The sequence below is a fragment of the Polypterus senegalus genome, chromosome 3 (assembly GCF_016835505.1).
Source record: "Polypterus senegalus isolate Bchr_013 chromosome 3, ASM1683550v1, whole genome shotgun sequence".
Taxonomy (NCBI): domain Eukaryota; kingdom Metazoa; phylum Chordata; class Cladistia; order Polypteriformes; family Polypteridae; genus Polypterus; species Polypterus senegalus.
The window spans coordinates 26,798,806-26,824,436 of record NC_053156.1 but is presented as its reverse complement, the minus strand read 5'-3'; the positions used below and the strand labels follow the sequence as shown (position 1 = coordinate 26,824,436).

At 40.4% G+C, this 25,631-nt stretch overlaps 1 protein-coding gene and 1 non-coding gene across 2 annotated transcripts in view; one reads left to right on the top strand and one right to left on the bottom strand.

Annotated features, from left to right (window-relative positions):
- Nucleotides 1–8,713: 8,713 nt before the first annotated feature.
- Nucleotides 8,714–8,785, top strand: trnaq-uug. Its single transcript has one exon. It is a non-coding gene; the product is annotated as a tRNA-Gln (tRNA).
- A 5,064-nt stretch (nucleotides 8,786–13,849) lies between these two features.
- Nucleotides 13,850–25,631, bottom strand: part of LOC120524949 (calcitonin gene-related peptide type 1 receptor-like) — a 115,790-nt gene continuing 104,008 nt past the window's right edge. Inside the window, exons 12-13 of the mRNA XM_039746845.1 lie at nucleotides 17,882–17,923; nucleotides 13,850–14,834 (exon numbers count right to left, since the gene is read on the bottom strand). Coding sequence (XP_039602779.1) covers nucleotides 14,625–14,834; nucleotides 17,882–17,923 — 252 coding nt within the window. The 3' untranslated portion in view covers nucleotides 13,850–14,624. The remainder of the gene's footprint in view (nucleotides 14,835–17,881; nucleotides 17,924–25,631) is intronic.

The following is a 25,631-nucleotide window of genomic DNA, read 5'->3' as shown; positions in this document are numbered from 1 at the left end:
AAGGACACAGCGGCGCTAGAAAAGGTCCAGAGAAGAGCGACTAAGCTGATTCAGGGCTACAGGGGATGAGTTATGAGGAAAGAGACTTTTTTGATGCTGATCTTTATGGATAGTATTGCAGAACAAAGTAATCTGTATTGCACACAAAAATACCCAAAGAGTGCCCTCAAATTGGATCGAAATGAATTGGAGCAATTTATTGTCACTGTAGTGTACATGAGTGTTGTACATTTACCAAGGTCAAGAATGTACTGGTCCAGTGAATGTCGAGTAGCACAGGTGGCTGATGTGATATCCCGAGACAGATGGGAACAAATAAAAAAATTCATTCATTTTAATGACAACAGCAATATGCCAGCCAAAAATGATGGAAATTACGATAAGCTTTTCAAAGTGAGGCCAATTATTGATTCACTTCTCCCAAAATTTCAGGGTCTCCCACAAGACCAAATGTTGTCTATTGATGAGCAAATGGTGCCCTTCAAAGGTAGATCTAAAGCAATATATCCCCAAGAAGCCATACAAATGGGGATACAAAATCTTGGTGCTTTGTGATACAAAAGGCCTGGTGCATTCATTTGACATATTTGCAGGGAAAATAGATCCTTTATTGGGGTGGAGTGTTGTATTGTGAGATTTTGCATATAACTTGATAAATATTTTGTATGTCTTTATTTGTAATTTAGGCAAAGCAATGTGATATTGGTGTTACCTTAGTGAGAAGCATTCACGTTTGCCCCTGCCTTTTGGGACGGAGTCTCTTTGAATTTTATGACAGGATTTGGATGAGGATGAGTTACGAGGAAAGATTACAAGAGCTGAGCCTTTACAGTAAAAGGAGATTAAGAGGAGACCTGACTAAAGTGTTTAAAATTATAAAATGAATGAGTCCAGTGGATCAAAACTGTGATTTTAAAGTTAGTTTATTGAGTACATGGGACACAGTTGGAAACACAAACATTATTAGGTATTTTTTCACACAGAGAAGCACAGACACGTGGAGTAAGAGACCAAGTAGTGTGGTTGACAGGATGACTTTAGGGTTTTTCAGAACTCGACTTGATGTTATTTTAGGAGAATTAAGTGGATAGGACTGACAACAGAATGGCTGTTCTTGTCTAGATTGTCCTAATGCTCTAATGTGACATAGCTGCATAAAGGATTAAGACGCAGGCAATCAATTGATATGAAAAGTGAAACATTCTGCAGTAAGTGGCTTTCTTTTCAAACTGATGAGTCCACTGCAAAGAAAGCTTTGTTACTAGTTTACGTGAAGTCACTTTGAAAAACATTAAATTCTTAATGTGTGACGTGCAAAAATGCAACTTGTCTTGGACAAATTTTGTTGGTTCATGCACTAATGGTGCTGCTGCAGTGACAAGGTGAAAAAATGTGGCCTTACGTGTTTTATTAAAAAAAAAAAAAAAACAGATGAAGATTTGCAAACAACCCTTTGTATATTTCATCAAGTAATGCTTTCTATAAATTGTGTGAGCCCTGAACTTCATGATGTTCCGGTAAGTGCTGTAAAAGCTGGGCTCTTTACTTAAAGTCATGCACTTCACTCAATGCATGTGAGGAAATGGGATCAACACACACAAAGTTGATTCTTCCCTCAGAGGTTCGCTGACTTTCTCGAGAAAGAGTTGTAAGTTGACTTAATGAGCACAGAGAGGAAGTGTTTATATTTCTTAATAATAGTGTCTGCGGTGTGTGTGTGTGTGTGTGTGCCCTGCGGTGGGCCGGGGTTTGTTTCCTGCCTTGCGCCCTGTGATAGATAGATAGATAGATAGATAGATAGATAGATAGATAGATAGATATGAATGTCACTATATAATAGATAGATAGATAGATAGATAGATAGATAGATAGATAGATAGATAGATAGATAGATAGATAGATAGATAGATAGATAGATAGATAGATAGATAGATAGATAGATAGATAGATAGATAGATACTTTATTAATCCCAAGGGGAAATTCACATAATCCAGCAGCAGTATACTGATACAAAGAAACAATATTAAATTAAATAGTAATAAAAATGAAAAGAATAAAAATAAAATTAATGATAGCATTTACTCCCCCGGGTGGAATTGAGGAGTCGCATAGTGTAGGGGAGGAACGATCTCCTCAGTCTGTCAGTGGAGCAGGAGGGTGACAAAAGTCTGTCACTGAAGCTACTCCTCTGTCTGGAGATGACACTGTTAAGTGGATGCAGTGGATTCTTCATGATTGACAGGAGTTTGCTTAGTGCCCGTCGCTCTGCCACAGATGTTAAACTGTCCAACTTTACTCCTACAATGGAGCCTGCCTTCTTAACAAGTTTGTCCAGGTGTGAGGCATCTTTCATCTTTATGCTGCCACCCCAGCACACCACCGCGTAGAAGAGGGCACTCGCCACAACCGTCTGGTAGAACATCTGCAGCATCTTACTGCAGATGTTGAAGGATGCCAACCTTCTCAGAAATTATAGTCTGCTCTGACCTTTCTTACATAGATCATCAGTATTGGCAGTCCAGTCCAATTTGTCATCCAGCTGCACTCCCAGATATTTAAAGGTCTGCACCCTCTGCACACAGTCACCTCTGATGATCATGGGGTCCATGAGGGGCCTGAGCCTCCTAAAATCCACCACCAGCTCCTTGGTCTTGCTGGTGTTAAGGTGTAAGTGGTTTGAGTCGCACCATTTAACAAAGTCCTTGATTAACTTTCTGTACTCCTCCTCCTGCCCACACCTGATAAAGCCCACAATAGCAGTGTCATCAGCGAACTTTTGCACGTGGCAGGACTCCGAGTCATATTGGAAGTCTGATGTATTTAGATTGAACAGGACCGGAGAAAGTACAGTCCCCTGCGGCGCCCCTGTATTGCTGCACACAATGTCAGACCTGCAGTTCCCAAGACGCACATATTGAGGTCTGTCTGTAAGATAGTCCACGATCCATGCCACAAGGTGTGAATCTACTCCCATCTCAGTCAGCTTGTCTCTAAGGAGCAGAGGTTGGATGGTGTTAAAGGCGCTAGAGAAATCCAAAAACATAATTCTTACAGCACCACTGCCTCTGTCCAGGTGGGAGAGGGATCGGTGTAGCATATAGATGATGGCATCCTCCGCTCCCACCTTCTCCTGGTATGCGAACTGCAGAGGGTCTAGGGCGTGGCGGACCTGTGGCCTCAGGTGGTGAAGCAGCAGCCGTTTCATGGTCTTCATCAGATGTGACGTCAGAGCAACAGGCCGGAAGTCCTTCAGCTCACTAGGACATGATACCTTTGGGACAGGAGTGATACAAGATGTTTTCCAAAGCCTCGGAACTCTCCCCTGTTCCAGGCTCAGGTTGAAGATGCGCTGTAGAGGACTCCCCAGTTCCAGCGCACAGGCCTTCAGCAATCGTGGCGATACACCATCTGGACCCGCTGCTTTGCTGGCATGAAGTCTTTTTAGCTCTCTACTCACATGGGCTGCTGTAATTGTGGGTGGGGATGTCTCACCTATGCTGGTATCAGCAGAAGGATGGTTGGAGGATGCAGTACTCCGAGGTGAGAGTAGGTTACTGTGATCAAACCTATTAAAGAAGTTGTTCATTTGGTTTGCTCTCTCCACGTCTGTCTCGATGGCGGCCCCCCGCTTCGAGCTGCAGCCAGTGATAATCTTCATCCCATCCCACACTTCCTTCATACTGTTGTTCTGCAACTTCTTCTCCAGCTTTCTCCTGTACTGCTCTTTCGCCGCCCTGAGCTGGACTCGGAGTTCCTTCTGCACGTGCTTCAGCTCATGCTTATCACCACCTTTAAAAGCCCTTTTCTTCTGGCTGGGATTGGCTCCAGCAGACCCCCGTGACCCTGTGTTATGATATAACGGGTTGGATAATGGATGGATGGAATATGGTATGTTTCCTCTCTCTCACACAAGAGACTTAAACACACGAGAAGAGTTTTCATGAATTAATTATTACACTGAAGCTCTTCAAAGGAATGTTGAAGATTATTTTCCAGGCATTTCTGCGGTTAGCTCTGGAACCTTGTGTGTTGCTGATTTATTTATTTATTTTTTTGCCACTGAAAATTAAAACCTATCACTTCTAGAGCCTGGACAACTTACTGAACTCTACTCTGACCAGCATCTTAAAGGCAATGAAAAGTAACTCATTAATGAGGCAAATTTCTGAATTCAAATTTGTGAGTAAAATTAAGTGCTGAGTGAAAAGGCACTCAAGATACTTCACACCCAGATGTTTTCATGTCTTGGACTAGAAATTGATTTTTTACCAAGATCACAATAAATGAATTTGAAGACACAATGAAGACTTTACCACTGTTATTGCTATTAATGACTGCTTTTTCATTTATTAATGAAATATGACTTTAAAACCCCATTTTTTGCAGCCCGTTACTTTAGTATCCTAATGATGAACTCTCTTAGTCATTTTTAAATGCTGGTCGGTTATTAGAGAAACCTTTATAATTATATGAGCACTTGTAAAACTTGTCATTCTGTTCACTTGTGTTATGTATACATCTTGTTGTAGATAGGGGGCACTCTTGCTCCCTTGAACCCCTGTCCACGACTCCAGACACCAGGTAAAAGTCCAATCCCTGACTTTATTAAACTTCCACAGTGTACACAGCACACTCTCCACCACAATACTCATAAATTATTCACAAACAATCCTCCAGCTCCCAGACGCGTTGCCACCCTTCCACCCAGCTCAGCTCGCCGTCTGGGAGCTCCCACAGTCCTTTAATATTCCCTGACCCGGAAGTGTTCCCAATCCCCAGTCCATGTGACTCTCAATCACTTCCGGGTCAGGTAAAAGTTCTTTTCTTCATCCCGGAAGCCCGTCGCTCTTCCCTTGATAAACTTCCGGGTCATAGGGCACAAATAAGTCCTTGGTCCTCCCTGCAGCTCCCTCTTGCGGCCCCTGAGGTATCCAGCAGGGCTGAGGATAAAAACTACATCGTCCATGATTCCCTGCTGGCACCTCCATACTGCAGGGAGGGCTCCATCTGGTGGCCTGGGGGTATTGGCCAGGATGATAAGCCGGCCACATGTCACAATCTTCATTTGTAAATGTCAAGGGGTATCCTGTTATTTCTTATATGGTAACGGGCATGGCTGTGTGCGCATGTGTAATATGAATAACGGGGTGTGGAGTTTAGAGTAAACAGTGTGTGTGTGTGGAATGAGCGATAGAGAGACATGTTTGTGAGAAAGATAATAGCGTTTGCGGTTGGTTCAGTTTCGTAATTAAAGTGTTCCTATTGTTCATCTCTCTGTTTGTTTGGTTGTATTTAAACGTATACAGAAGATAAGAATATATAATAACTTGGGTTGCAAGGTACTGGCATTTCTAAAATGTAGTTCTGGGTTCAAAATGTTATGTTTTAGCCCTCCCCTGTCTTATTTGTTCACATTTTGTCCCTTTCTTTATGTAATACCTCACTTAGTTACAGCATATGGTACCGAGCAAGTGCTTCTTTAGTTGATTTCGCCTTTAAGCGCATTGACTTTTATTAAGTGACCTGGCGTGGGGGCGTCCCTCTCGGTGTGATGTCATTTTTACCTTGTTGACTTTGGATACAAGTCACTGAGACACATCAGACAGAACAGAGGAGTCAGGTGGAGAACTCTGAGAACTGTCTGAAGCTTAACATCAGCAACACCAAGGAACTGCTTATTGACCAAAGAGCCTCTATGTCTGGTCACTATTCAGGGAGTGGATGTAGAGGTGGTCTGCTCCTACAGGTACTTTGGGGTCCACATTAATAACAGGATGGACTGGTATTAGAACACAGAGGAGCTATAAAAGAAAAGGCAGAGCAATCCTTTAATGTGGAAAGTGACATCCTTCTACACCTCTGTGATGGCCAGTGTGGTGTGCTGGGCTGGGAGCATCACTTCAAGAGAGGAACACCGAATCAACAAACTAATTATAGGACACACTCCTGACCCCCAGGAGGTTGTAGCAAACGAGAGAATTAAAACAAAACTGAGTGCCGATAAGAACATCGCTGCACATCCTCTCTGTGACACACCATCACTGAGGACTTTCAGCCAATAAATCATTCAGCAGAAGTCTGTCAAGAAAAGTGACTGGGGGTCTTTTATATCAACAGCAATAAGCCTATAAAATGCCTTACTGGGACTGAAACTGCAAAGTCAGACGTATGTTTCCTTATTAATTGTGTTCCTTTTTTAGTCATACTTTAGTTTACTTTAACATGGCCTTCTCATAACTTCAATTTAATTTAATCCTGATACTCTGTATGTTCAATTCATCATAATAACTATTCATGGTGGCTCTAAAATCCGTACTGACCCCTACTCTCTCTTCTGTTTCTTTTTCCGGTTTCTTTGTGGTGGCGGCCCGCGCCATCACTACCTACTCAAAGCTTCATGATGCTCCAACATTGATGGACTGAAAGCCAGAAGTCTACGTGACCATCATCATCAGGTCCTTCCATGAAAACCATAAATACAAAGAGGACTGTTTCATTTATGTTAGGTAGAATGCCCAGAGGGGACTGGGAGGTCTCATGGTCTGGAATCCCTACAGATTTTATTTTTTTTCTCCAGCCGTCTGGAGTTTTTTTTTTGTTTTTTCTGTCCACCCTGGCCATTGAACCTTACTTATTCTATGTTAATTAATGTTGACTTATTTTATTTTCTATCTATTATACAGTGCCTTTCACATCTATCTATCTATCTATCTATCTATCTATCTATCTATCTATCTATCTATCTATCTATCTATCTATCTATCTATTATATAGTGCCTTTCACATCTATCTATCTATCTATCTATCTATCAATCAATCTATCTATCTATCTATCTATTATATAGTGCCTTTCACATCTATCTATCTATCTATCTATTATATAGTGCCTTTCACATCTATCTATCTATCTATCTATCTATCTATCTATCTATCTATCTATCTATCTATCTATCTATCTATCTATTATATAGTGCCTTTCACATCTATCTATCTATCTATCTATTATATAGTGCCTTTCACATCTATCTATCTATCTATCTATCTATCTATCTATCTATTACATAGTGCCTTTCACATCTATCTATCTATTTATCTATCTATCTATTATATAGTGCCTTTCACATCTATCTATCTATCTATCTATCTATCTATCTATCTATCTATATATCTATTTATCTATCTATCTATTATATAGTGCCTTTCACATCTATCTATCTATCTATCTATTATATAGTGCCTTTCACATCTATCTATCAATCTATCTATCTATCTATTATATAGTGCCTTTCACATCTATCTATCTATCTATCTATTATATAGTGCCTTTCACCGGAGAGTCGGTGCTGATCCCTAGGCATACTCATGCAGTTACCCACAAAAATAAAAGCTACATGTGTACATTTCAAAAAGAGGAGCCAATCGATTTTCAAAGAAATGTGTAAATAAATCTATCTATCTATCTATCTATCTATCTATCTATCTATCTATCTATCTATCTATCTATCTATCTATTATATAGTGCCTTTCACATCTATCTATCTATCTATCTATCTATCTATCTATCTATCTATTATATAGTGCCTTTCAAATCTATCAATCTATCTGTCTATCTATCTATCTATCTATCTATCTATCTATCTATCTATCTATTATATAGTGCCTTTCACATCTATCTATCTATCTATCTATCTATCTATCTATCTATCTATCTATCTTATCTCCAGAGCAGGGTTGTGGGGATGCAGATTCCTATCCCAGAAAGCATTGTGTGCAAGGCAGGAACAATCCGTCTGGCAGCTAATTAATACAATGCAATGTCATTGTGATATTACACATAGGCTGGTGGTCAGCAGTTTATATGCAGTTTGAAAATTGGTCCCTGAATATAAGCTGGTTGAGAACCACTGGTGTAATAGATAAGTAGGTAAACACACTTTAGAACATAAACTACTTATGTGAGTTGAATAATCACTCCTTAGAAACGCAGAATAGCCTTGACTACAATTCTTTAAAGCCTTACTTCTAATGCGCTTCTGGGAAGCGCGCCTTCTCTTTCCTGTTTTGTACGTGTTGTTTGATCTTTGCAGTGACCCGTAGTTGTAGTTAACGAGTGAGCAGGCGCACTCCTTGCCGAATGCGGAATAGTTTATGAAATGTCACGGGTTTTCTGTATCTGGTAATTAAACATCGCGGCAGGGGGGCTTGGAGGTGAGAGCAAATCTAATGTAACCCATTTCTTTTCTCTTTTGGGACACCGTATCACACCAGTTTATCGGATTACAAGCGAATGAATATGTGAAAATTGTGCCTTAAAATCCCCCCCCAAAAGCTAATTTGCGTCCCTGTATGAAAAATGATTGTTGTGTAAATCGTTTAAATTTAAATGAAGGTTTGTGTTAGTCATCTTGGTGGCTCCGCTACACTCTATATTGTAGCCTGATTGATTCGTTTTGGTTGCTTTCATTCTGTGAATATGCTACCGAAATGAAGACATACATCCGGAGCCCGGAGAGTCGGTGCTGATCCCTAGGCATACTCATGCAGTTACCCACAAAAATAAAAGCTACATGTGTACATTTCAAAAAGAGGAGCCAATCGATTTTCAAAGAAATGTGTAAATAAATCAAATGCATAAAAAAAATTAACTTATAAACATATTGAAAGCACGATCTTCAATCATTTCTATATAAGTGGCAAGGCCTTGTAATGCATGGTCCCATGGTGTAATGGTTAGCACTCTGGACTTTGAATCCAGCGATCCGAGTTCAAATCTCGGTGGGACCTCGTACTTGTTTTATCTTCTTTATCATTATGATTGTTTTAAATTAGATTGAAACAACAATAATAAAGTAAAGTTTATTTTGCAAAGTTGGCAGACGCATCACTGTATACATGCGTAAAGTAACTGAGCCAAAAGTGTGCTTTGCACTCAAGTACAAGAAACGAAAAAGGCTATCTGTTAGTCCTTTGAAAAACTATTGTTTTGTTAACATTGTATTAATGATGTGTGTATGGTGCTGTGGCTCTGCAAGTGGATGCTACTCGGTCAGGACGAGTAGTGGTATTCGGTAATGTTGTTAACATGATTCAAAGATGGGTTTATTCAAAGGCGACTTAAAATCAAGATACTGTATCAAATTCAAAAATTAGATCAGCCTTATAAGAAAATGGATAAGGTGAGAAGTTAAGCAAAATTACACATTTTATTGTCTAATTAGAAAGATTACAATATGCAAACTTTTGAGGCAACTCAAGCCCCTTCTTCGGGCAATGTAATCATAATGGCTAACATGGTACAGTACAACACCCTAGTACTACAAAATGAATGTGAATAAATGTCTACCAACAAGAAACAGAAGAGTCATCAGTTGTTTGTACTCGTTCAAACACGACCTCCGTCGTTGGCATAGATTGATAGCTCAACAGCTGTTATTCAAGCCAAAAGTTCTTAATGTGTTTGGTTTGTTGTTTGCTTAAGGGCAGGATTAAGACCTTTAGGGGCATTAAGCACTTTAAAGATGTTGGTGCCCCGATATATGTGAGCTGCACTCACTCACAGTGGACGACTGAACGGGACAGCAGACATGACCAAGACACGAACAAGCACGTGAGCCTCGGTGGGCCCTGTGGCAGTTACCTGATTCTAATTTTGCCGTATTCCCAATATTAATTTATATCATTAACCTCTATTATTGCTATTTTATTGTTATTTTTATTACTGTACGTATATGTGTGTATTTTTTACGAGCCCCTTTTTGTGGCACCTGATTCAGCTGCATCACTTCCAGTTTTGCACCATATGGTCCAGGGTAAATCTGACAATGGTTAATGTCTGTGGTGCCACCCTTCCCTTGATACCCTGAGCATAAGCTAATTTTGCGTAATGATTAAATCAACTCTGGTAATATATACAGTGGCAGGCAAAAGTGTAAAATGTCAGTTACTGGGAACTGTACTGTTGATCCCAAGTATTTAAACTCAATCTAGTCGACTAAAAACAAAAGCGTGAATTAATTTTTCGGAGTTATAAGAGGTCTAACTTTTGCTGTATTTCTTAAGTGAAAAAATGCTGTCCTAGTGATCTGATTAATATGTGATTTAAAATTCAGGTCACAGTCAATAGTTACCCCTAAATTCTTTACCTCTGCCTTGACTTTTAATCCTAATGCATCAAGTTTTTTTCTAATACCCTCATTATATCTATTTTTGCCAATCCCTAAGATTTCTGTTTTCTCCTTATTTACTTTGAGAAAGTTACTACCCATCCATTCAGAAACACAAGTAAGACACTGGGGGTCAGTGAACCAAGGGAGTTGGGGTCATCAGGCGCTATTGCTAAATACAGTTGGGTGTTGTCAGCATAGTTGTGGTAGCTCATGTTAGCCTTGAGATAATTTAACCTTGTAACGGTCAAATGAAATATGGATCTGTACCTGTAAGTCTGTACCTTTTCCCATACCTGCTTTTGTGGTATGCCTTTATGTTTTGGGCCGGCCCTTTACACAGAGGGAGGGGAGCACCTGGCTTGGAGGGCCAACAGACTGTGCGGGGAGGAGCTATCCGAATTTAAATAGGTGGCGGGAGAAAAGGGAAGAGAAGGAGGCCATAACAGAAAAAGGCACGAGGGAAAGGATTAACACCTCTTGGATATCGTCAGGTGAACCCGGGTTCATTTCCAAGCAAATTATTTTTTCTTTCAGGAGGAAGGAATACGGGAGAGGACTTGACGGGCCAGCACAAGGAACTGTTAATCAGAACGTTTCCCGGAACAACAGATATGGTTGGCTTCTCATTCCCCACTACAGACTGAGCTCAATGCGCCGTACAGATAAGATTTAAAAGACTATATAAATCCATTGTTTTTTTTTTGTTGTGTTTCCATTTGTTCAAGTCTTCATTAGTAATGTATGTTTTCAAGTGTTGGTGTTATGATTTGTGTGGTGAAGGAAAGTGCTGCAGCGCGATATTATGTATATAAGGTTTTTTGTTGTTACAGTGATCCTATATATTGTCTGCCAATAATCATTTCTGCTTGATCCTGCTTTCTCTGGTGTATCTCTATAATTGAAGTGGTGAAGTAGGAAAGTAGTGTTGGTCACTCGCGCCCCGGATTATTTGTTTTCTTTTTCTTTTTGCTGCCTCTCAAATAGGGCAGCGTGTATTATAATCGTGCCGGTTCTGAGAACGGTACAACCTAATGGAAGCATGGAGATCGAAAAGAGCAGTGGACCCTTGAGAGATCCTTGTGGATAGATGACAACTTCAAGCAAGGACATGGAAAAAAATGGTGTCAAGATAGGTGATGTTTATTGAGTTATAGTAGAACAGCATTTAAAATCTGATAGGGTAGAAAAAATAATCACAAAGAAATCAGTAAACTGCTTAAAGTAAAAGGGGACAGGGTCTATACTGCATGGGAAGTTTGCATGGCCTGCAAATGACTTTGGAAAATCCTTCTTCTTTACCTTCTCTAAACTCTAGCAAACCCAACACGACTGGGGGCTTACATATCCTTCAAAGGCCAGCCGAAGACTACTCATTACCTGAGTCAAGTGCAAAACTCGTCCAACAACTCTTATCCTAGTAGATCCATAGATGGTGCCCTCCACCAGGCAGCTAGGCCTTACGTAACGTGGCTTAACACAGTCAGACCCACTTAATCAAAGTCAGATGTTGCAGTCTATCCCAGCAGCATCGGGTGCAAGGCTGGAACCGGGACATCCTTTCATTGTAACAGAATGAATTTCATCAAACCCACACATCTTTGAGGATGTCTGAGAAAAAATGGTAAGGATCCTGGGAAAGCATACAATACAATTACAATACACTTTTTTTTGTATAGCCCAAAATCACGCAAGAAGTGAGTGCCGCAATGGGTTTTAACAGGCCCTGCCTCTTGACAGCCCCCCAGCCTTGACTCTCTAAGACAGGGGTCCTCAATCACAGTCCTGGAGGGCCGCAGTGGCTTTTGCTCCAACCCAATTGCTTAATAAGAAGCACTTATTGCTCGAGTAACACTTCTGCTTCACTTTGGTGGTCTCGCTCGTTAAGATTTTGAACCCTTATTGCTTATTTTAGTCTTAAACAGCTGTACTCTTGGTTTTTAATTGCTCCTAATTAGCAATAACATGCAAATGACAAAAGAGACCAGCATTTCTCTATTTAGCTTGCTACCGTTTACACCTGTGTGTATTTATTTTGCACTATTGGGTTTAATTAAATAGTTGGAAGGACAATGAAGAGAAAAAAGTGAAGGACTGAGAATTACTCCTCCAATTTAGCCTTCAAATCATTTGGATGATATCCTTAGAAAGGGGAAGAAAATCTAGGATATGAGAATCAGCTGACATAGCAGAGTTAAAGCACGAACAAGCCACGAAATTAAATTATTGGCATGCAAGTTACCGGGTTAGAACAAAAACCTGCAGCCATTGCGGCCCTCCAGGACTTTGACTGAGGACCCCTACTCTAAGAAGACAAGGAAAAACTCCCAAGAAAAAACCCTTGTAGGGAAAAAATGGAAAAACCTTTGGAAAGGCATGCAGTGTCCCATGAAGAAGAAGCACGCTAGTCACTGAGCTGGACAAACGGGCAATGATATTTATTTATGTATGGAATTATTTATTTTTTATACTTCTTGCTTGTCTAAACACCATTACATAAGACTTCATATCTGTAATCTGGTCGTCTTTCACTTCATTTACTTTCTTTTTTCTGGCTTCCCCTTTAGATCTGACGCCCATACCCAACCTACAGTACATTTGATTTCACTGAGTTTTCCCATCATCCCATATTACAATTTAGTCATCTTATCATCTTCCTTTTATTACTTTTATTATCTGCAGTGGCCATTCACTAATTATTTACCTTTGCTTGCTTCTTCTTTTTCTTTGCACATTCCAGTTCAAACATTTATTCTATAGTCTCTTACTTCTTTACAGCCTTCTTTTCAATTTGTACCTACCTTCGTAATTTGTTCGTATTCCTTACTCCAACCTCCCCATACTTTACTCTTTCTTTTGTTATCTACGAGGTGTGGCAGAAAAGTGATGAGACTGGCAACACTGCAAGCGATCTGGCAACGCTGCGCTGTTGTCCTTGATAGAGCACGTGTATCAGTACCCTCCCATAGCTCAGTGCGAGTTTCAACTCCTTCCGTTAACTACGTGATTTTTGTGACTGCTATTAGCGAAGTCGTGTTTTTGGTTGGAAAATGGAACAGCGGAATTTGGAGCCACGTTGTGCCATTAAACGGCAAGTGTGACGTTTGAAAAGTTAAAACAGGCCTATGGGGAACATTCTTTATCCCGAGCTCAAGTTTTTCGCTGGTACAAATCATTTTTGGAAGGCAGAAAACACGTTGAAGATGAACACCGTTCAGGGAGCACTTCAACTTCAAAAACCAATGAAAACATCGATTGTGTGAACACTCTTGTGAGATCAGACCGTCGTTTAACATTAAGAATGTTGAGTGAACAATTAAATTTGAACAACTTTACCGTTCATCAAATTTTGACTGAACATTTGCACATGCGAAAGGTCTGTGCCAAAATGGTGCCGAAAAACTGCCCTCTCCATAACAGAATTTTTGACCTCAAAAGGCATTCCTGTGGTTCCTCAGCCCCATTATTCACCTGACCTCAGTCCGTGTGACTTTTTCCTTTTTCCTAAACTGAAAAATGTCCTCAAAAGACGTCATTTCGGGACTTTAGAAAACATCCAAAAGAGTGTGACGGACATGCTGAAGACAATACCGGTTGAAGACTTCCAGCGCTGCTACCAACAGTGGGAACAACGTCTCCATCGGTGTGTCGCTGCCCAAGGGAACTACTTTGAAGGGAATAACATTGATGTTTGAAAAAAATAAAAACTTTGCTAAATAAAAAATCAGTCTCATTACTTTTCTGCCACACCTCGTACACCTTTCCAAAAACTCTTTCTCCATTTGTTTCTAGGCATTTTGTGCTGTTTACTTTCTCCAAAAAAAATAAATAAATAGTGAACTGTGCCTCCAGACACCTTTCCTGTAGACGCCTATTGTGCTGCTAATTTGAAAGTTCAGTTTACTTAGGTTACCCATAATCCATACCTTCTGTATTAGTTTGTGACATTGATGCCATTGTTTTCTATTATAGCGCCCCCTAATGGTACATGTAATGGTACACACTTTGTCCTCTACAACAAAAAAATTGCTCTTTATAATATGCTTTGTGATGATAAGTACTATATATGATTAAAGAATGTGATGTGATGAAAGGCACTATATAAAATAAAAAAAACAAATCCTGAGTGATTCGTTGTCACCTGGAACGCCATGTGAGTGTTACATTTCCGTAGCAATGTCTTTAACTGGTCCACCTTTTATTGGTTTAATGCAGCCACTCCATTGGTACGCTTGGTAAAACAGCATTAAGACAGGGATGGCACTTTAAGCATGCCAGACTTCCAATTCTTTTGTGATTTTCTGAATTCCTTTTAATTCCTTTGCTCCTATCCTTTCTATTGGCCTGTTGGAATCTTCCAGTTAAATCACAATTGGAAAAAAAAAACCTCTCCCAAAACACCCTCATGGGGTCAAGTAGAGCACGTTCACAGTGGGCATGCATTCAAACACATTGATCTGTTAAACGCGGGTGATCATGTTGGCTGGTTTGGCCGAGTCGTCCACCCCTCCTGCACTGCACACTTCGCTGCTTTTCCCATTTGTCAGTCCTGTCCTTATGTCTTCCACGGTGGAGCTGGTGTTGCAATTAGAGTGCAGCTCACTGACCCCAAGCCTGCCGCCACATTGAAACTTGTACTGCATCCACACGCGCTTGATCACTGCCACAACCTGTGGGTAACGAGAAATGAAGTCAGTCAGAGTCAGGCATTCTCAACTAATAATAATAATAATTCATTTTATTTATGAGGCACTTTACATTAGTAGTTAATCTCAAAGTTAGTCATCTTCCAACCCGCTATATCCTAATACAGGGTCACGGGGGTCTGCTTGAGCCCATCCCAGCCAGCACAGGGCACAAGGCAGGAACAAATCCCCGGGCAGGACGCCAGGACATCAAGCACACACTAGGGACAATTTAGAATCGCCAATCCACCTAACCTGCATGTCTTTTGACTGTGGGAGGAAACCCACACAGACACGGAGAGAACATGCAAACTCCATGCAGGGAGGACCCAGGAAGTAAACCCAGGTCTCCTTACTGTGAGACAGCAGCGCTAACCACTGTGCCACCATGCCACCTTTAAATCTCAAAGTGCTATTTTAACAAAGACAAAAACAAGATAAGGGGAGGCACGGTGGCGCAGTGGGTAGCGCTGCTGCCTCGCAGTTAGGAGATCTGGGTTCACTTCCTGGGTCCTCCCTGCGTGGAGTTTGCATGTTCTCCCCGTGTCTGCGTGGGGTTCCTCCCACAGTTCCAAGACATGCAGGTTAGGTGCATTGGCGATTCGAAATTGTCCCTAGTGTGGTCCGGTGCCCTGCGCGGGGTTTGTTTCCTGCCTTGTGCCCTGTGTTGGCTGGGATTGGCTCCAGCAGACCTCTGTGACCCTGTAGTTAAGATATAACGGGTTGGATAATGGATGGATGGATGAAAACACGATAAAAACAGAGATAAAACAACAATAAATAATGGCGTTCTTGTTAATAAGCTTTCCTAACTAGAAAAGTCTTTAGCTGTTTTTTAAAACGGCCCACAATCTGCTGTGCTCTCAAGTTCTCTGGTAGGGCGTTCCAGAGCTGTGGAGCAGCGACTACAAAGGCTCAGTCACCCATCATAGGGGGGCGAAGGCGGTAGGTATTTGCAAAATGGAGGATTCTTGTAGTAGATTGTAGTACTAGGGTGTTGTACCGTGTTAGCCATTATGGATGTAGTGACAAGTCAAGTAAATTGCCCCCATTTTATTTGCTAACTAAAGAGATTACAATCTCAGGGCCCCTTCTTCAGACGAGAGGTAATCATTATAATATAAGGAGTTCCTTACGGTATTGTGGAGCATTTCCATGAATACACTGATGAGAGAGCAAACAGAGTTTGTATTCGATACGGAGGTGAATAGGGAGCCAATGAAGTGACCGAAGGATTGGTGACATACGCTCATATTTCTGCACCCTCATCAGGATCCTTGCAGCACCATTTTGAATTTGGTGGAGCTTTTGGAGGCTCTTGTCGGATATCCCGATGAGGAGTGCATTACAATAATCCAGCCTGGAGGAGACAAAGGCATGAGCCAGCTTTTCAGCATCACAAAGGGAAAGACGAGGACGGAGTCTGACTGTGTTTCAGAGATGAGAGAATGCAACTGGGGAGGGTCTGCTGCCAACTTGGGGTCCCAGGAAACTCCCAGGGTAGGCAGTTAGTAGGTCACAGTGCAGAGATGAATAAACATTTTACTGATGCTTTGTAAACGTTAATGAAGACCCAAGGAAGTGTTTGTTAAGATCTTGTTGCATAGAAGTAAATGAGTAATAGTTGGGTAAAGTGTTACTCAAGGTATCAGTTCAATTAATTCCATTTATATATCACTTTTCTCACTGCTCAAAGTGCTTAGACAAAGGGGAACCACTTCAGCCACCACCAATGTGTAGCATGCAGCTGGATGTTGCAACGGCAGCCATTTTGGCATCAGTACACTCACCATACATTAACCAGTTAGAGACAGGGGATGATTACGGGGCCAGAATTACAAGGCTGCAGTGGGCAATTTAGCCCGGACATCAAGATGCACTCTGCTCTTTTGAAAAGATGCCCAGAGGTTTTTAATGACCACAGAGAGCCAGGACCTCAGTTTTACGTCTCATCCAAGGAGGGTGCCTTATTCAGAGCACTGCACTGGGACATTGGCACCCATATTCAGACTGCAGGGTAAGGACCCCATCCTGGCCTTACAAACACCTCTTCCAGCAGCGACTAGAGCTGTTCCTAGATCATCTCTCATCCAAGTGCTGGCGGTGCCCGAACTTTCTTAGCTTCAGGTGGGTGACCTCTTCTGAAGTGCATGTGTTATGGCTGCAGGTAATACAGGTAGACTAATCATGTCTGTCAGGGGGGCATTTTTTGTTGTTATTTACATTTGCCATGGGGACTTTATTATATGGATCAGTTTGTAGATTTGGTACTGCACTGCATTCTTACTTGCTTTGTGAAGCACTTGCATCCTTTAAAAATTAAAGACTGACTCAATGATTGGTGGTGGTGTAGTGCTTAGCACTTCTCCTCACATTTTTGTTTTGCCTCCCACATCCCTACGCCTGTTAGGTTAACTGATGTCTGTTTTTTGGCCCTGTGTAGGTGTCAGTGCTGCTTGTAATGGCCTGGTACTCCATGCAGGGATGGTTCCTACCTTATAGCCAGTGCTGCCCAGTGGCACAGAACTGGGCTGAGCAGACTCGATATTGTATAGCTGATTGACAGAAGCCCACCTAAACCCTTTTAGATACACCAGTCAGTATCACTTCGGGCTGAGGGAGGAAAATTAAAAATGGGAAGAATGTGTACTCTTCCCATGTAGGGGATGCCAGCTATGAATCGTCCTGGGGTCAAAACACTAAAAGAAATTAAAACTACCCTCCACACCCAACAGGATGTCCAGTTTTACATGGAGAAAAACTTGTTTAGCAGCTGCACTTGATGTCGTTAGCTTTTGGTTTACTAGAATGAAGTGTTCTTTTTACTTTTGTCAAATACTCGGGGTAGTTACATGTGATAACTACAGGATACTGTATGAGTCATTTATGATACAGTAAACGCATCATTAGAACAGTTTTGTTGAAAACAGGCCATTCAGCTCAAAACGCTCACCAGCTTTATTCACCTAAGTTCTCTCTCTCCTCCATCTCTTCAGTGGTTTAAAAATAGAAATAAATAAATAAATACTCACCTCGCCATTACAGAAGCAGAATATTGTGGCCACCAAAAGACCCTGTGGAAATATAGACAACAGCATTGTATGTAAAAACAGGATGACAGAATTTATGATTAACTGATTACTATCAAATTTAACATTTAAATAAGAAAAAAAAAAACTAGCTGTGTGTGTTATTTGGGACAAAAAACAACCTGAAGACTCACAAGTAAGGTTTACAGTATTGGCGTCAGCTAAGTGGGTCGAGACAGGTGGTATCTTGTCCAAAATGGACGTGTAGTCGAGTGAAGCCATGGCACAAATTGAGCGGGACAGGCTGGAACTGTTCTCAGGCAAACGTATGGTAGCTCGATGTGTGAACGTACAACGTGCATGAACCACAAAGCTGAGTCTGAATGAGAAGTGAGGGGCATGCGAGTGACGAAAGAATTTTAAAGTGCAGGCATGCGCCATCTCACCAAGTGCAAGTCACACTTGTATAAATTATGCTCCTATGTCTTTTGCAGAATTCATACCAACTCCTGTGGCTGTGGTTGAGTGTGAGCAGAGTGGATTGCTCCACACACACACACACACACACGTCTTTCGTAATGAGAACTGAGGTGCATGCAAGCACTGAAAAATGTAAAAGTGCATGCATGTGCCATCTAGTGGCTGTGGTTGAGCGTGAGCAGAGCAGACTGCCCCACACACACACACACACGCACACGCGCACACACACGCACGCACACGCGCACACGCACGCACACACACGCACACGCACGCACACGCACACACACGCACGCACACACTGGTCTTTTGTTTATATATGTCTAATATTGACTGGCAAAGAATCTTGACTGATTATATGTGAAACTGTGGCTTACAATATAGCAAAGGTGCCATTCATATACTGTATTATATCTATCTGTATATCTGACTAAAAGTGGAATTTGCTTATTAATTAAAATGACAGATTAGCTTGAAGAATTATAAGAAACATGAGAAATTATAAATATTACATGTTCTGTTAAAAAATGGAAAAACCCATCATCATTTCCATGTAAGAAAATATAGAGCATGGGAAAGGTGCTATATAAATGCACTGTATTATTATTATATAATTGTAAGGTTTTCTTTAAAATTTAAATATCTATCTGATTAAATAGTGCCTTTCATACTGCATCTGTTGTAAGTGCCATAAAGGATGGACTGGGATCGCTTCTGGGATGGAGGGTGAGTTCTTGCCCTGCCGGGAAGATGTAATGGAAGAGCAAGGAGGATGCTGGTGCCACCCAGCTGAGATGGTTCCCAATTCTTATCCAAGTCAGGGTGAAAGCATAATCATGGATAGACTGGGGAAGGCACTGTATCAGGAACAGTTCAGACCTCAGTTCGAGAGGTGAGAGTGCTCCTCAGATTTGGTCCCGGTTTGGACAACTGTAGGGTTGCCTGGGACTTGTAGCAGCCCTGTCGGGGTCATTGAGTGGTAACCAGAAGTGCTTCCGTCATGCAATGCCATGGTACTTGGAGGTACTCCTGAGTACAACTTAAAGGGTGGCATTTCACCTCACACTGTGAGTCAGAGTCGGGAGGAAGAGGACAGCGCTCACAAAAGAAAAGTGGAAGGAGACTGGAAAGTTTTTGTCTATGTTATACTGGGCTGAACACACTTTAAAAAGCCTGCTAAGGTACCGGGATGCCTGAGACTGTATTCATGGCACTTGTGACTGGTGTTTGGGGCACACTGATGCCTCCTATAGTCCAAAATATCTAGCTACACATTTAAACCCTTATCATATCTTAAGCATTGAGCAAAGTAGATACACGGGAAAAGCACTGTATTGAAAATAAAAAGGAAATATTGATATAGACACCAATTAATCATTAAACTCTACCCGTGTGTATTATACTTTATGTGAATTTCAAATAAGGAAGAATTTGAAAATACGAACATAAAAACAAATCTGATGAGAGCTAGACATTCAGACCAATGTGTGAAAATGTGATAAGAGAATGTACTTCTTTTTCTTGATTAGATGTTATCTTCTTTCTTCCTGCAAAATGTTATTTATGAATGTGCATATATACATATGTGTGTATATGTGAGATATATATACAGCGGGGAAAATAAGTATTGAGCGTGTCAATGTTTTTCTCAATAAATATATTTCTAATGTGGCTATTAACATGAAACATTCACCAGATGTCAGTAACAACCCAAGTAATCCACACACAGAAAAAAATCAAAAGAAATAAGTTACGAATTATGTGTAAATATATTTACTGAGAAATACATTGACTTGATCAACACTTATTTTCACTAGAGGGCTTCACAACCTGCTCGCCAACCTCCGGGCCCGTGCTATGCGCCAGCCTGTTCACGTCTCTGCCGCTCGTGTTTGTGGATTTCACTTTCACCAAACATCAAAATCTTTTAATTCTCGAGGATAGGGCTCTTCATTGGGAAGAAACACTACTTTTCCCTGATGGCAACACAAATTAGACAATCTACAAGTCTCCGACTTAAAGTTTAAATCCAAACAATATATTTGATCTCTTTTCACTGTTCTGTTATTTCACCGAGTAATAATTTCCATTCGTTTGCGTTAATGCATTCTTTACTATAATTTTTTTGAGACTTTCGAATTTTAGTACTTTCATTATCTCTGACCTGCTCTGCATGTGTATAGCAACGTTTCTGAATTCTCTACAATGTTCTACTTTGTCGTCTACTCTTTGCCTTTTATTTCCGGCCCCGGGCGTGGTTAAATCTCTTGGCACAAAGTCTCGTCTTGCGAAATGTGAAAGTATCTCTCTGAAAAAGTCACGTCTCATCCCAGGCTAAAAACTGTTGTTTTGTCCCAGTATTTTTTATTATAATATATATACAATATATACATTGTGTATATATATGTGTATATATATGTATATATATATACACACAGTATATATATATATATATTATACTAGCAAAATACCCGCGCTTCGCAGCGGTGAAATACTGTCTGAATATTTTTATTAATAAAAAAGTAAACATTTTTAGACTGAACGAAAATATGTAAAAAATTAATTGTTAAGGATCTCTCTGTATACCACGTTGTCAGTTCGGCCCTCTGGTTGTAATATGACTAAGCTGTGTGCTGAGCTCACTCTTGAGCATGCAACATACAGTTGGCCATGTGAAAAGCAATCCGCCTCAAATCAATGCCAACCTTTTGTAGTGTTTGTCCCTGAGACTTATTAATTGTCATTGCGAAGCAGAGCCTTACTGGAAATTGAACGCGTTTGAATTGAAATGGGAGATTAGATGGTATAACGGGGATGCGAGGAATAAAAACTGTGTCACCTGAAGCACTGCCAGTAAATATAGTTGCTTCAATTAGGTTGTTTTGTAGAGATGTGACCTGAAGTCTTGTGCCGTTACAAAGTTTCGGTGGTTGTAAGTTTCTGTTTCCTTGGCGAAGGTCGTAAACGAAAGAAGACACCGCAGTGAACACAGAAGAGAACCCGTGGATTAAATAAAACCTACACAATAACTATAACAATCGTAATACATGAACAATGAAAGAGCGGAGAACCCGTGGATTAAATAAAAGGCTGCTTCGTTGGCGAAGCAAGGAAAAAGGACTTTCTTATATATCGTTCGTTTATAAAACAGTGCAGAAGCTCTGAGAAAGCTGCTTCCTTCGCAAAGTAAGGAAACGACTGAAGAGACGGGGGGACGCGTAAGTGTTGGCAAGGCAGCTGAAGCGCTGCATTATGGGATCTGTAGTTTATTGTGTTACCAGCGCTTCATATCCCCGGGCCATTAATAACAATAATACAGTATATAAAATGATCTCGGGCGGATATAATTACACGTTGGGCCGGATGTTGCCTGTGGGCCTTGAGTTTGACACATATGGAGTAAATAGAACTTGAAAAGATATATTTTTTCGTACATCGAGCCCGCGTGCTATTGTGGTTTTGCTTGCATGCCTCAATAAGTCATCCTCCCCTCGCTCTTACTTTTTTACCGTTCATCTAATGAATACACTGTGTATGGCTTTACCAAAACAGTCATTGATGGCGAATAAAGTATCCATTATTCGAGTATGTATATCGGGGTATATATATACATATATATATACCCGCGTATCGCAGCGGAGACGTAGTGTGTTAAAGAAGCTATGAAAAAGAAAAGGGAACATTTTAAAAATAACGTAACATGACTGTCAATATACAGTATTTGTTTTGTGAGTGTTACTGAGTGTTGCTGTCATCAAGGATTTGATTATCATTATTTCTTTCAATCAGGTTCGTATTTGTAGGATGTGTTGTGTTCAAGTTACATTCCGTGTTTGTCAATCGTTGTAAAGATGACAGGTTTCATTCATCGATTCGTTTCTTACTGCATCAATAAACAGCTCGTCTTCTTCTTTATCTGAGACCCGACACACTGCATGCACGGTTTTTTTACACTGTCTTCCTTTAGCGGGACATTGACTTTTTCCACCGTGTGCTTTGTTTCCACAGTAGCTGCATTTATGAATATGCTTGTATGTATCAGACGCTTCATATTTTTTTGCTGCCTTTTCAATTGTGTAATTCGGTTTTTGTTCAGCGCTCTTTGCAACTGTTGCTTTTTATCTGTGCACTGCGTCAGTTCAAGTGAGCCGCTCGGTGTACATGCATCGAAGGTTCCCAGCTGTGCTGGTGCCATCTGGTGCTATGTCCTTGGCTGTATTTAATGTTACCTTAGTCCTGGCACTTAAAACTTTCTCTCGCAGTTTCGCTGAGTTTGTGTCAAACACCACCCTGACCATCTCATCTTCCTCTCCATAAGCACAGTCCTTCACCCGTGAATATTTACCCGTGGCAGTTTGCTATTGGATTGCCGCTGACGGACGGCCTTATATGGGCAGGCACTAAATTACAAACGCCAGCGCCAGCCTGTCTATGAACTTAATTTAAAGTGTAGGTTTACATCGTGCTTTGTTTCCGAAGTAGCAGAACTCATGAATATGGTTGTATATGTCACTCGCTCGCTTCTTATTGTTTCGCTGCCTTCTCAATTATATAATACATGTTTTCTTAAGCGCTTTTTGGGCCCTTTCCTGGTTTTCTACGTACTGCGTGATTACGTGGGAGGCGTGATGATGTCACACAAAACTCCGCCCCCACGGGTTTCAAGCTCATCTCCATTACAGTAAATGGAGAAAAACAGCTTCCAGTTATGACCATTACGCGTAGAATTTCAAAATGAAACCTGCCCAACTTTTGTAAGTAAGCTGTAAGGAATAACCCTATCAAATTTCAGCCTTCTACCTACACGGGAAGTTGGAGAATTAGTGATGAGTCAGTCAGTCAGTGAGTGAGTCAGTGAGGGCTTTGCCGTTTATTAGTATAGATATATATATATATATATATATATATATATATATATATATATATATATATATATATATACACAGTAGTACCTTGAGATACGAGTGCCCCAACGTACGAGTATTTTGAGACATGAGCCGTCACTAGGTCGATTTTTGCCTTGAGTTACGAGCCAAAATTCGAAATACGAGCCATCAAAGTGCTTGTCGCCGCACATTGGGAGGAACTGACGACGGAGGAGTTGACAGAACTACAGACGTGGCAACATACGGAGGTTTTGCAGGTGATCGGTATTGCAGGAGGAGGCAGTGGCGGAGGACGTTACCTCATAAAGTGAGATAAAGGAAGTGTTTGCAATTCGGGAAAAAGTTTCAAACTTTAAAGAAAAGAAACACCCTGAAAAAGTTGCAACTGATCGTGCAGCGGAGCTATTTAAAGGCGCTTGCCTAACACTTGAGTTTATTTAAGAGATAACCCTGAAAAAAATTGCAACAGATAGTGCAGCAGGGCTATTTAATGACACTTGCTTAACGCCTAACTTTATTGAAAAGAAGCATCCTGAAAAAGTTACAACTGATCGTGCAGCAGCTGCATTTAATGACACTTTCCTAACGCATTTTAGAAACATTCTGAAAGAGAGGATGAAACAGACCTCATTGGACAGGTTTTTATCGAAAACTCCGGCAGATGAAAGTGAGGAAGGTGCGGCGAAAAGGGCAAAAATCAGTGAATTCAGTTATTCAGTTCAGCCTTTCCGATAGCATCTTCAACTCGTCTGATCTCCAAGGTAAATGCTGTACATTATACTATACTCTACTTAACAAAACCAGTTTATTGCAGTACGTTCTATTGTATTGTGTTTTTATACAATATTTGTTATTTATAAGTACATGTTTCTTATTTAAAAACATGTAAGAAAAAAATTGCAGTGTTTTTTGGGGGTCTGGAACGGATTAATGGCATTTCAATTCATTCAATGGGTAAAACTGAATTGAGATAAGAGTATTTTGACTTAAGAGCTTGGTCATGGAACGAATTAAACTCGTATCTCAAGGTGTCACTGTATATATATATATATATATATATATATATATATATATATATATATATATATATATATATATATATATATATATATATATATATATTATGGGGTGCCAAACAGGCAAATACATTGATTTTCTGCATATATAAAGTCGGTGTCGGAATTTATAAAGTCAAAACTTGAATATATAAAGTCAGCGCTGGAATATATAAAGTCATTCCCGAATATATAAAGTCAAAACCTGAATATATAAAGTCAGCGTCGGAGTATATAAAGTCATTCCTGAATATATAAAGTCAAAGTCAAAATATATTGATTGAAGCAACTCAGGCACATTTTTAGTAAACTAAAAAAACTGAACTAAGTTAACAAAAACGTATTCTGAAAAATAACTTAAAAAAACACTGTTCGGTTAATGTTTTGAAAATGATGCATGTGCCCTGCCCAGGATTGGTTCCTGCCTTGCGCCCAGTGTTGGCTGGGATTGGCTCCAGCAGACCCCCGTGACCCTGTGGTCGGATTCAACGGGTTGGGAAATGGATGGATATTCCAATGCTGACTTTATATACTCAGTTTTTGACTTTATATATTTAAGGTTTAACTTTATATATTCGGGAATGACTTTATATATTCCGACGCTGACTTTATATATTCCAGCGCTGACTTTATATATTCCAACGCTGACTTTATATATTCAAGTTTTGACTTTATATATTCCAGTGCTGACTTTATATATTCAGAAACAGGTTTTGACTTTATATATACCGACGCTGACTTTATATATTCAAGTTTTGACTTTATATATTCAGAAAATCAATGTATTTGCCTGTTTGGCACCCCATAATATGTACACACACAGTATATATATATATGTACAGTTCCCTCCATAATCTCCTTCATATCATATTGCACACATTTTTGCTTGATGCCCCCCCCCCTGCTCCACAGTTTAAAATTTCAAATCAGAAAATTCACATTCACAAAGTGCACATTGCAGACTTTCATTTATGGGGATTGCCATACATTTCTGTTGTACTTTTTCTACACGGTTCCCTTCATTTCAGGCCACCATAATGTTTGGACATAGCAATGACAGGTCTATTAAATTAGGACTGTGTCACATATCATAGACATCAGCAGGTGTTGAGGATCTTCTCTGGTGATGCTCTGCCAACCTTCTAATGCAGTCATCTTCAGCAGCTGCTCATTTTGGGATCTTGTCCCCTTATGTTTTCTCTTCAGCATGTGGAAGGCCTGATCAATTGGATTTAAATCAGGTGACTGGTTTGGCCATTCATGAATTTTCCATTTTTTAGCTTTGGTAAACTCCTGTGCTGCCTCAGCAGTGTGTTTGGTCTCATTATCTTGTTT